The sequence below is a fragment of the Palaemon carinicauda genome, chromosome 7 (genome assembly GCF_036898095.1).
Source record: "Palaemon carinicauda isolate YSFRI2023 chromosome 7, ASM3689809v2, whole genome shotgun sequence".
Lineage (NCBI taxonomy): Eukaryota > Metazoa > Arthropoda > Malacostraca > Decapoda > Palaemonidae > Palaemon > Palaemon carinicauda.
In genome coordinates this window covers 168,335,337-168,345,336 of record NC_090731.1, presented here as the reverse complement: position 1 = coordinate 168,345,336, position 10,000 = coordinate 168,335,337, and the positions used below count along the sequence as shown (strand labels likewise).

Sequence of the window (10,000 nt, the reverse complement as noted above, 5' to 3'; positions counted from 1 at the left end):
TTCATGTGTAAAATGGTACGACGGATAATCTTTTGCCCTAATATGAAAAACGGCATCAAGGGTAAGTTTGCCTTAAAGTGAAAAAAAAATTCACAACGGATAACAGTTTACCTCAACATGAAAAACAGCATCAAAGATAACAATTTGCCTTAATTGGAAAATGAAACGATGGCTAACAGTTTTGGATTGATGCGAAAAAAAAAAACGCACGACAGCTAACAGTTTGTCTAAATGTTAAAAATAGCACGATTGATATCAGATTACCTTAATATAAAACATGGCAACATATAATATTTTACCTTAATGTGAAAAATGGCACGGTGTCTTAATTTACCTTACTATGAAAAAGGGTACGAAAGATAACAGTTTATCTTAAAGTGAAAAATAGTACGATAGATAACCGTTACCTTAAATCAGGAAAATGGCCCGACAACTAACAAACAACCAATCTTTAACACTGTAAAAAGAAAAACATTATAATCATAATAGAAAAATAAATTCCGGTTGAAAATTCCACTTGCGCGAGATCAAGAGAAAGTGCAATGAGATTAGCAATCAAACTTGCTGGAATACTGTATACAGTGTATACAGTCTTTATAAAAAAAAAAAAAAAAAAAAAAAAAAAACGGTAGGCAGAGAAGTTAATTTTTTTTCTACAATCCTACTACTAAAGAAACATTTTTTTTGGTGGGGGGAAGAGATAATTATAATAAACTTTATACCAGTATTTCAGTTGTAATAAACGAAAAGAGCAACTGTAGAAGAAGAAGAAGAAGAAGAAGAAGAAGAAGAAGACGTCGATTTTTAGAGAAATAAACTTTATTCCAGTATTTCAGTTGTAATAAACGAAAAGAGCAACTGAAGAAGAAGAAGAAGAGGAAGAAGAAGAAGAAGAAGAAGACGTCAATTTTCGAAGATGGATTTTCCCTTGACAAAGAAGTACAAGATCTTCATCTTGGGGAAACAAACGAAGGATAATCAACTCGATTCCATTACTTCAGTTGGAAGAACCTAGAAGAGCATCTCTGAAGATGAAGGAGAAGATTTTCAAAGATTGACATTCCCTTGATAAATTTTGAAGTACAAGACCTCTATAAAGAGCAGACCATATTATGGATATATCTTGAATAATCACATCCTTCTGTTCATACATTGAAACACCATGTTCTCTCTCTCTCTCTCTCTCTCTCTCTCTCTCTCTCTCTCTCTCTCTCTCTCTCTCTCTCTCTCTCTCTCTCTCTCTCTCAATGAATTTGGAATATATTTCTCTGGAGATATGGAAAAGGGTGCAGTTTATATTACCTGTATATTTTAGATATTCTCTCTCTCTCTCTCTCTCTCTCTCTCTCTCTCTCTCTCTCTCTCTCCGAGAAGATAATAACAAGTATCAAGGACAAAAACGATATTCTTTCAAAGATAAAATTACGACCGCCCTCACACGCACATACAATGAGGCCCAGTAATTATAAGAAAGTATGAGTTTTCCAGAGAAGAAATAAAAGTTTTAATGACACTCATCTGCTTTCAGAAATGAGAAAATCGCTGGGAGGAAAAATACAAGAAAAAAAATTCCAACGAAAAAAACAAATCCACAACGACAACCTATTACATCATGACAAAGTCTTTCAATTTTGCTTTAAAAATAATAATTAAGTAAATAAGAGAGAGAGAGAGAGAGAGAGAGAGAGAGAGAGAGAGAGAGAGAGAGAGAGAGAGAGAGAGAGAGGTAATGACACTTTACAGCCCAAATTCCAACGAAAAAAAATCCACAACCGGCAACCTATTACATCATGACAAAATCTTTCAATTTTGCTTTAAAATAATAATTATGTCAATGAGAGAGAGAGAGAGAGAGAGAGAGAGAGAGAGAGAGAGAGAGAGAGAGAGAGAGAGAGAGAGAGAGAGAGAGAGAGAGAGAGGGGGGGGGGGGGTAATGACACTTTACAGCTCAAATCACGTTGTTGATATCTGCAATCTGTATTGTTGGTGATGGAGTTAAAATACACCTATTGCATGAAATAAATCAAAGAAATGGCAAAAAAATTAGAGAGAGAGAGAGAGAGAGAGAGAGAGAGAGAGAGAGAGAGAGAGAGAGAGAGAGAGATATCTGAAGGTGTAAACAAAGTAGATGAAATCTTAAATTCAACTATTGGTACACAAATATTAAACGTTCTCGAAATCTCGAATTCACTGTTATTTTGCACACAGAAATAGCGCACGTTCTCGAAATCAAAATTCACAATTATTTTGTCCGCAGAAATAGCGAACGTTCTCGAAATCTCGAATTCACTATTATTCTGTACGCAGAAATAGCAAACCTTCTCAAAAACTCGAGTTCACTATCATTTTGTATGCAGAAATAGTGATAGTTCTGGAAATCACGAATTCACTATTATTCTGTACGCAGAAATAGTGAACGTTCTCAAAATCTCGAATTCACTATCATTCTGTACACAGAAATAGTGAACATTCTCGAAATCTCAAATTCACTATCATTCTGTACGCAAAAATAGCGAACCTTCTCAAAAACTCGAGTTCACTATCATTTTGTATGCAGAAATAGTGATAGTTCTGGAAATCTCGAATTCAGTATTATTCTGTACGCAAAAAGAGCAAATGTTCTAAAAAACCTCAAATTCACTTTTATTTTGTACGCAGAAATGGCGAACGTTCTCGAAATCTCGAATTCACTATTATTTAGTACACAAAAATAGCAAACATTCTCAAAAACTCGAGTTCACTATTATTTTGAACACAGAAATAGCGACTGTTCTCGGAATCTCGAACTCCCTATCCTTTTGTACGCGAAAATAGCAAACGTTTACGAAACCTCGAATTCACTATTATTCTCTCAACAGAAATAGCGAACGTTCTCGAAATCTCCAATTCACTATTATTCTGTGCGAAGAAATAGGGAACATTCTCGAAATCTCAAATTCACTATTATTCTATACGCTGAAATAGCGAATATTCTAGAAATCTAGAATTCACTACTTGTACACAGAACTAGTGACTGTTCTCGTTATCTCGAATTCACTATTATTCTTTACACAGAAATTGAGAATGTTCTCAAAATCTCGAATTCACTATCATTTTGTACGCAGAAATAGTGAACGCTCTCGAAATCTCGAATTCACTATTATTCTGTAAGTGGAAGTATTGAATGTTCTCGAAATCTCGAATTCACTATTAGTCTGTATGCAGAAATAGTGAACGTTCTCGAAATCTCGAATTCATAATTATTATGTACGCATAAATAGCAAACGTTCTCGAAATCTCGTATTCACTATTTGAACACGGAATTAGCAACCATTCTCGGAATCTCGTATTCACTATTATCTTGTATACAGAAATAGCCATAGTTCTGGAAATCACGATTTCACTATTATTCTGTACGCAGAAATAGCGAACGTTCTCGAAATTTCGAATTCACTATTTGTACAGAGAATTAGCGACCGTTCTCGGAATCTCGAATTCAGTATTATTCTGTACGCAGAAAGAGCAAATGTTCTAAAAACCTCGAATTCAATATTATTTTGTACGCAGAAATGGCGAACGTTCTTGTAATCTCAAATTCACTATCATTCTGTATGCAGAAATACCGAAAGTTCTTAAAATCTCGAACTTCCTATTATTCTGTAGGCAGACATACCGAACGTTCTCGAAATCTCAAATTCACTATTTGCACACAGAATTAGCGACTGTTCTCGGAATCTCGAATTCACTCTTTGTACACGGAAATAACAAACGTTCTCTGAACCTCGAATTCCCTATTTGTGTACAGAAATCGCAAATGTTCTCAAAATTTCGAATTCGCTTTCTGTACACAGAAATAGCGAACGTTCTCGAAATCTCGAATTCCCTATTTTTTACACAGAATTAGCGAACGTTCTTGAAATGTCGAATTCCCTATTTTTACACAGAATTAGCGAACGTTCTCTAAATGTCGAATTCCCTGTTTTTACACAGAATTAGCGAACGTTCTCAAAATGTCGAATTCCCTATTTTTATACAGAATTAGCGAACGTTTTCGAAATCTCGAATTCCCTATATTTACACAGAATTAGCGAATGTTCTCTAAATGTCGAATTCCCTATTTTTACACAGAATTAGCGAACGTTCTCGAAATGAAAAATTCCCCATTTTTACACAGAATTAGCGAACGTTCTCGAAATGTCGAATTCCCTATTTTTACACAAAATTAGCGAACGTTCTAAAATGTCGAATTCCCCATTTTTACACAGAATTAGCGAACGTTCTCGAAATGTCAAATTCCCTATTTTTACACAGAATTAGCGAACGTTCTCGAAATCTCGAATTCCCTATTTTTACGCAGAAATAGCGAACGTTCTCGAAATATCAAATTCGCCCTCTTCATACAGAAGTATCGAACATTCTCGGAAGAAAAAAAAAAAAAAAAAAAAAAAAAAAAAAGTAATCCACCGAAAGTTGAAGCGAGTCCGAACTGCAAACAAATGTTTGGTCATTGGAGAAACAGCAAGCCCCTCACGGTATGAGATTAACAACCTTCAAAGGAGAATCAAGTCCCTCATTAATCTAAAGCAGTGGCTCAAGGGGAAGGCCATTAAGCATTCAAAGAGACCATCTAGTTTCTTGGAAGTTGAATAAACCCGTTCCAAGACGCAATTCTTCCAGGATATCCGGCCATAACATTTCTCAGGGACAAAATAGAATATTTTCGAAGTGTTATGATTTCATTCTCGGACGTTACACGTACGTTTAGTGGAGTGCTGTATAAAGCAATAAAAATACATATTTTTTTTATTATATTTCGAGGAACTATTGAAATTCTCTATATTTTCATAGTATAAGATTAAGCACTATTGGAAAAACAGGAAAGATAGTTAGATAATACACAAAGATAGTGAATATAAAATGGTCAACTGTACAGAAATTGTCGTAGATATAGTTTAAGATAAACAAAAAGAATAAAATAGGGGGTTTCAGGGTTGGTCAGAAATGAGATGACATTCTTAGCTAATAAAAAAGTGGACTCATCTAAGATAGAGATGTTCATCTTTGCGTGTATCCTGTGACGAGCCGAGAGAGGGTTGTGAACTCAAAGGCAGGATGCAATCGACTGAGTACTTTATTAAAGAACACTCTCCTTTATATACACAACCTCAAGGCAACACGAAAATATTGCGTGTATCCTGTGACGAGCTGAGAGAGGGTTGTGAACTCAAAGGCAGGATGCAATCGACTGAGTACTTTATTAAAGAACACTCTCCTTTATATACACAACCTCAAGGCAACACGAAAATACATGTTCGAGAAAGTGACAATGTTACAGAGGAAAACCAGACATGAATTTTCATGTTCGTTTTAGTGCGAGGGAAGAGCGAAGATACAAGCATAATATATACAAAAGGAATTATGTACAATTGTGTGACACACGGTTGGTACAATCCGTAGAACTATGGCAAAAACATCAGAGCAGATTGAGATTCTAAAGAATAAGGTACGATATTTCTCCTAGATCAAATCCTTTCAGAAATCTCACTGAGATTACCAAACAATTCTTCTTCACCCAAGGGATTAACTACTGCACTGCAATTGCTCAGTAGCTACTTTACTCTTGGTAAAGGTAGAAGAGACTCTTTAGCTATGGTAAGCAGCTCTTCTAGGAGAAGGACACTCCAAAACCAAACCATTGTTCTCTAGTCTTGGGTAGTGCCATAGCCTCTGTACCATGGTCTTCCACTGTCTTGGGTTAGAGTTCTCTTGCTTGAGGGTACACTCGGGCACACAATTCTATCTAATTTCCCTTCCTCTTGTTTTGTTAAAGTTTTTATAGTTTATATAGGAATTATTTACTTCAATGTTGTTACTGTCCTTAAAATATTTCAATTTTCCTTGTTTCCTTTCCTCACTGGGCTATTTTCCCTGTTGGGGCCCCTGGGCTTATAGCATTCTGCTTTTCCAACTAGGGTTGTAGCTTAATAATAATAATAATATCGTGGTAGGTGACCCTTTTTTAGGCAGGTTGAGTTAAAACTCAACCTGAATAATAATAATAATAATAATAATAATAATAATAATAATAATAATAATAATAATAATAATAATAATAATAATAATAACCATGATATTGACGTGGGTTTGATACTAATTCGTTGGTCATAGGGATTGAATCTCAGTCACCGAAAGAAAAGCAAAAACAAATAAATTTAAAAAAAAAATAAGCTAATGGGTTATCCAAATGTTGTTATTTACCAAAGGCAAGTATAGCGATAAAATCAATTCTGTTTTGGAAAAGTTTTACAAAATGCTACGAAAATAATACCATCCCAGTACCTGAAAACCGTCATGTAATGTATGAATTAACCATAACGAAATAAAGTTAAAAGATTTTGAAAATAATGAAAAATTTATTAATTATTCCCATTGATTGAAAAAAAAATCCTTTTAAAAATACTAAAATCACTATTATCTAAACAATAATAATAATGAAATTCTCCCCTTAATTGAAATAAAAGTTTCTTGCTTAATTATTAAACGTATCACTTCAACTCTAAAGGCAATGAAAGTATTATGACCAGCAAATAAATTAAATTTGGAAGATATATCACTGTTTTTACCATAGTTATTCGTGTCGTTCTGAGGGTGCTAATAACTAGAGGGCTTTAAACACAAGATATTCTCAGAAAAAGTAAAAGTTACACTAAATTAGATAATTACAGATCTTAGAAATGTTTTAACATGGAGTGTTAATATATAATAATAAAAGAAAAAAAAGCTTTCTCCAAAAAAATGCATAAAATGAAAGGAACTGGGTATGAATAAACATAATATAAACGTAAGAAGTGAAAGTATGTCCAAGAACGGATATAGATAATAATGAAAAGATAAAAAAGCTAAATAAATATTTGCCCTTCCTCTAAATTAAGTATTATATTTCCTTAGGCGGCGACACGTCTTAGTGTGTACCAATATCGAAAATTGGGCAAGAACACATATAAACAAAGTTGGTTCGCATAAATTTCTGTTTTTTTCCCCTTACCAGAGCAAAAACCCAGATAATCATGTAATTATCCCCCTCCCCCCAAAATTAAAAATTCCCTAATTAAGAACGACGTGGAAAACACATTTGAGAAGACTCACGTCCCTTCCATTTCCATGCTAATTACGCTGAACCACTTACCATTCAAGCTAATAAAACCCTGCTCCTTTTCATCCCTAGTTCATTTAATTGCATCTTAGTTAAATCGACGAAGTTTATGATCTACTTCAAGAAAAGACCCTTCTGAATTCCCTACAGAATGAGGACAATCGCAGATACCTTGCTCGTAATTTTGTGCTGATAGGAAAGCGGAAGCGAAGGTTGCAAGAAGTCAGTTTCAATAGGTGTAGATAAGAAGTCAGCTTCAATGGGTGTAAATAAGAAGTCAGCTTCCATAGGTGTATATAAGAAATCAGTTTCCATAGGTGTAAATAAGAAGTCAGCTTCCATGGGTGTATATAAGAAGTCAGCTTCCATGGGTGTAAATAAGAAGTCAGTTTCCATAGGTGTAAATAAGAAATCAGTTTCCATAGGTGTAAATAAGAAGTCAGCTTCCATGGGTGTAAATAAGAAGTCAGCTTCCATAGGTGTAGATAAGAAGCCAGCTTCCATAGGTGTAAATAAGAAGTCAGCTTCCATAGGTGTAAATAAGAAGTCAGCTTCCATGGGTGTATATAAGAAGTCAGCTTCCATGGGTGTAAATAAGAAGTCAGCTTCCATAGGTGTAAATAAGAAGTCAGCTTCCATAGATATAGATAAGGAGTCAGCTTCCATGGGTGTAAATAAGAAGTCAGCTTCTATAGGTGTAGAGAAGAAGTCAGCTTCCATAGGTGTAACTAAGAAGTCAGCTTCCAAAGGTGTAAATAAGAAGTCAGCTTCCATGGGTGTATATAAGAAGTCAGCTTCCATGGGTGTAAATAAGAAGTCAGTTTCCATAGGTGTAAATAAGAAATCAGTTTCCATAGGTGTAAATAAGAAGTCAGCTTCCATAGGTGTAGATAAGAAGCCAGCTTCCATACGTGTAAATAAGTCAGCTTCCATAGATATAGATAAGGAGTCAGCTTCCATAGATATAGATAAGGAGTCAGCTTCCATGGGTGTAAATAAGAAGTCAGCTTCCATGGGTGTAAATAAGAAGTCAGTTTCCATAGGTGTAAATAAGAAGTCAGTTTCCATAGGTGTAAATAAGAAGTCAGTTTCCATAGGTGTAAATAAGAAGTTAGTTTCCATAGGTGTATATAAGAAGTCAGCTTCCATAGGTGTAAATAAGAAGTCAGCTTCCCTGGGTGTAAATAAGAAGTCAGCTTCCATAGGTGTAAATAAGAAGTCTGCTTCCATAGGTGTAAATAAGAAGTCAGCTTCCAAAGGTGTAAATAAGAAGTCAGCTTCCATGGGTGTAAATAAAAAGTCAGCTTCCATGGGTGTAAATAAGAAGTCAGCTTCCATGGGTGTAAATAAGAAGTCAGCTTCCATAGGTGTATATAAGAAGTCAGCTTCAATGGGCCTAGTTAAGAAGCCAGCTTCCATACGTGTAAATAAGTCAGCTGCCATAGATATAGATAAGAAGTCAGCTTCCCTGGGTGTAAATAAGAAGTCAGCTTCTATAGGTGTAGAGAAGAAGTCAGCTTCCATTGGTGCAAAGAAGCTAGCTTCCATGGGTATAGATAAGAAACCAGCTTCCATAGGTGTAAATAAAAAGTCAGCTTCCATAGGTGTAAATAAAAAGTCAGCTTCCATAGGTGTACATAAGAAACCCGTTTTCATAGGTGTAGATAAGAAGCTAGCTTCCAAAGGTGTAGATAAGAAGCTAGCTTCCAAAGGTGTAGATAAGAAGTCAGCTTCCATAGGTGTATATAAGAAGTCAGCTTCCATAGGTGTAAATAAGAAGTCAGCTTCCCTGGGTGTAAATAAGAAGTCAGCTTCCATAGGTGTAAATAAGAAGTCAGCTTCCCTGGGTGTAAATAAGAAGTCAGCTTCCATAGGTGTAAATAAGAAGTCTGCTTCCATAGGTGTAAATAAGAAGTCAGCTTCCAAAGGTGTAAATAAGAAGTCAGCTTCCATGGGTGTAAATAAAAAGTCAGCTTCCATGGGTGTAAATAAGAAGTCAGCTTCCATGGGTGTAAATAAGAAGTCAGCTGCCATAGGTGTATATAAGAAGTCAGCTTCAATGGGCCTAGTTAAGAAGCCAGCTTCCATACGTGTAAATAAGTCAGCAGCCATAGGTGTGAATAAGTCAGCTTCCATAGATATAGATAAGAAGTCAGCTTCCATAGGTGTAAATAAGAAGTCAGCTTCCATAGATGTAAATAAGAAGTCAGCTTCCATAGGTGTAAATAAGAAGTCTGCTTCCATAGGTGTAAATAAGAAGTCAGCTTCCATAGGTGTAAATAAGAAGTCAGCTTCCATAGGTGTAAATAAGAAGTCTGCTTCCATAGGTGTAAATAAGAAGTCAGCTTCCATAGATATAGATAAGAAGTCAGCTTCCATAGGTGTAAATAAGAAGTCAGCTTCCATAGGTGTAAATAAGAAGTCAGCTTCCATAGGTGTAAATAAGAAGTCTGCTTCCATAGGTGTAAATAAGAAGTCAGCTTCCATGGGTGTAAATAAGAAGTCAGCTTCCATGGGTGTAAATAAGAAGTCAGCTTCCATAGGTGTATATAAGAAGTCAGCTTCAATGGGCCTAGTTAAGAAGCCAGCTTCCATACGTGTAAATAAGTCAGCTGCCATAGGTGTGAATAAGTCAGCTTCCATAGATATAGATAAGAAGTCAGCTTCCATAGGTGTAAATAAGAAGTCTGCTTCCATAGGTGTAAATAAGAAGTCAGCTTCCAAAGGTGTAAATAAGAAGTCAGCTTCCATGGGTGTAAATAAGAAGTCAGCTTCCATGGGTGTAAATAAGAAGTCAGCTTCCATGGGTGTAAATAAGAAGTCAGCTTCCATAGGTGTATATAAGAAGTCAGCTTCAATGGGCCTAGT

At 35.4% G+C, this 10,000-nt stretch overlaps 2 protein-coding genes across 2 annotated transcripts in view; one reads left to right on the top strand and one right to left on the bottom strand.

Moving 5' to 3' along the window:
• The window catches only part of EndoA (endophilin-A), a 443,293-nt gene that overhangs the window by 265,067 nt on the left and 168,226 nt on the right, over positions 1 to 10,000 (bottom strand). The gene's annotated exons all lie outside the window — the stretch shown is intronic.
• LOC137644651 (titin homolog) overlaps positions 7,392 to 10,000 on the top strand; it is a 4,011-nt gene continuing 1,402 nt past the window's right edge. Inside the window, exon 1 of the mRNA XM_068377601.1 lies at positions 7,392 to 10,000. This exon is cut by the window's right edge and continues 1,402 nt beyond it. Coding sequence (XP_068233702.1) covers positions 7,392 to 10,000 — 2,609 coding nt within the window.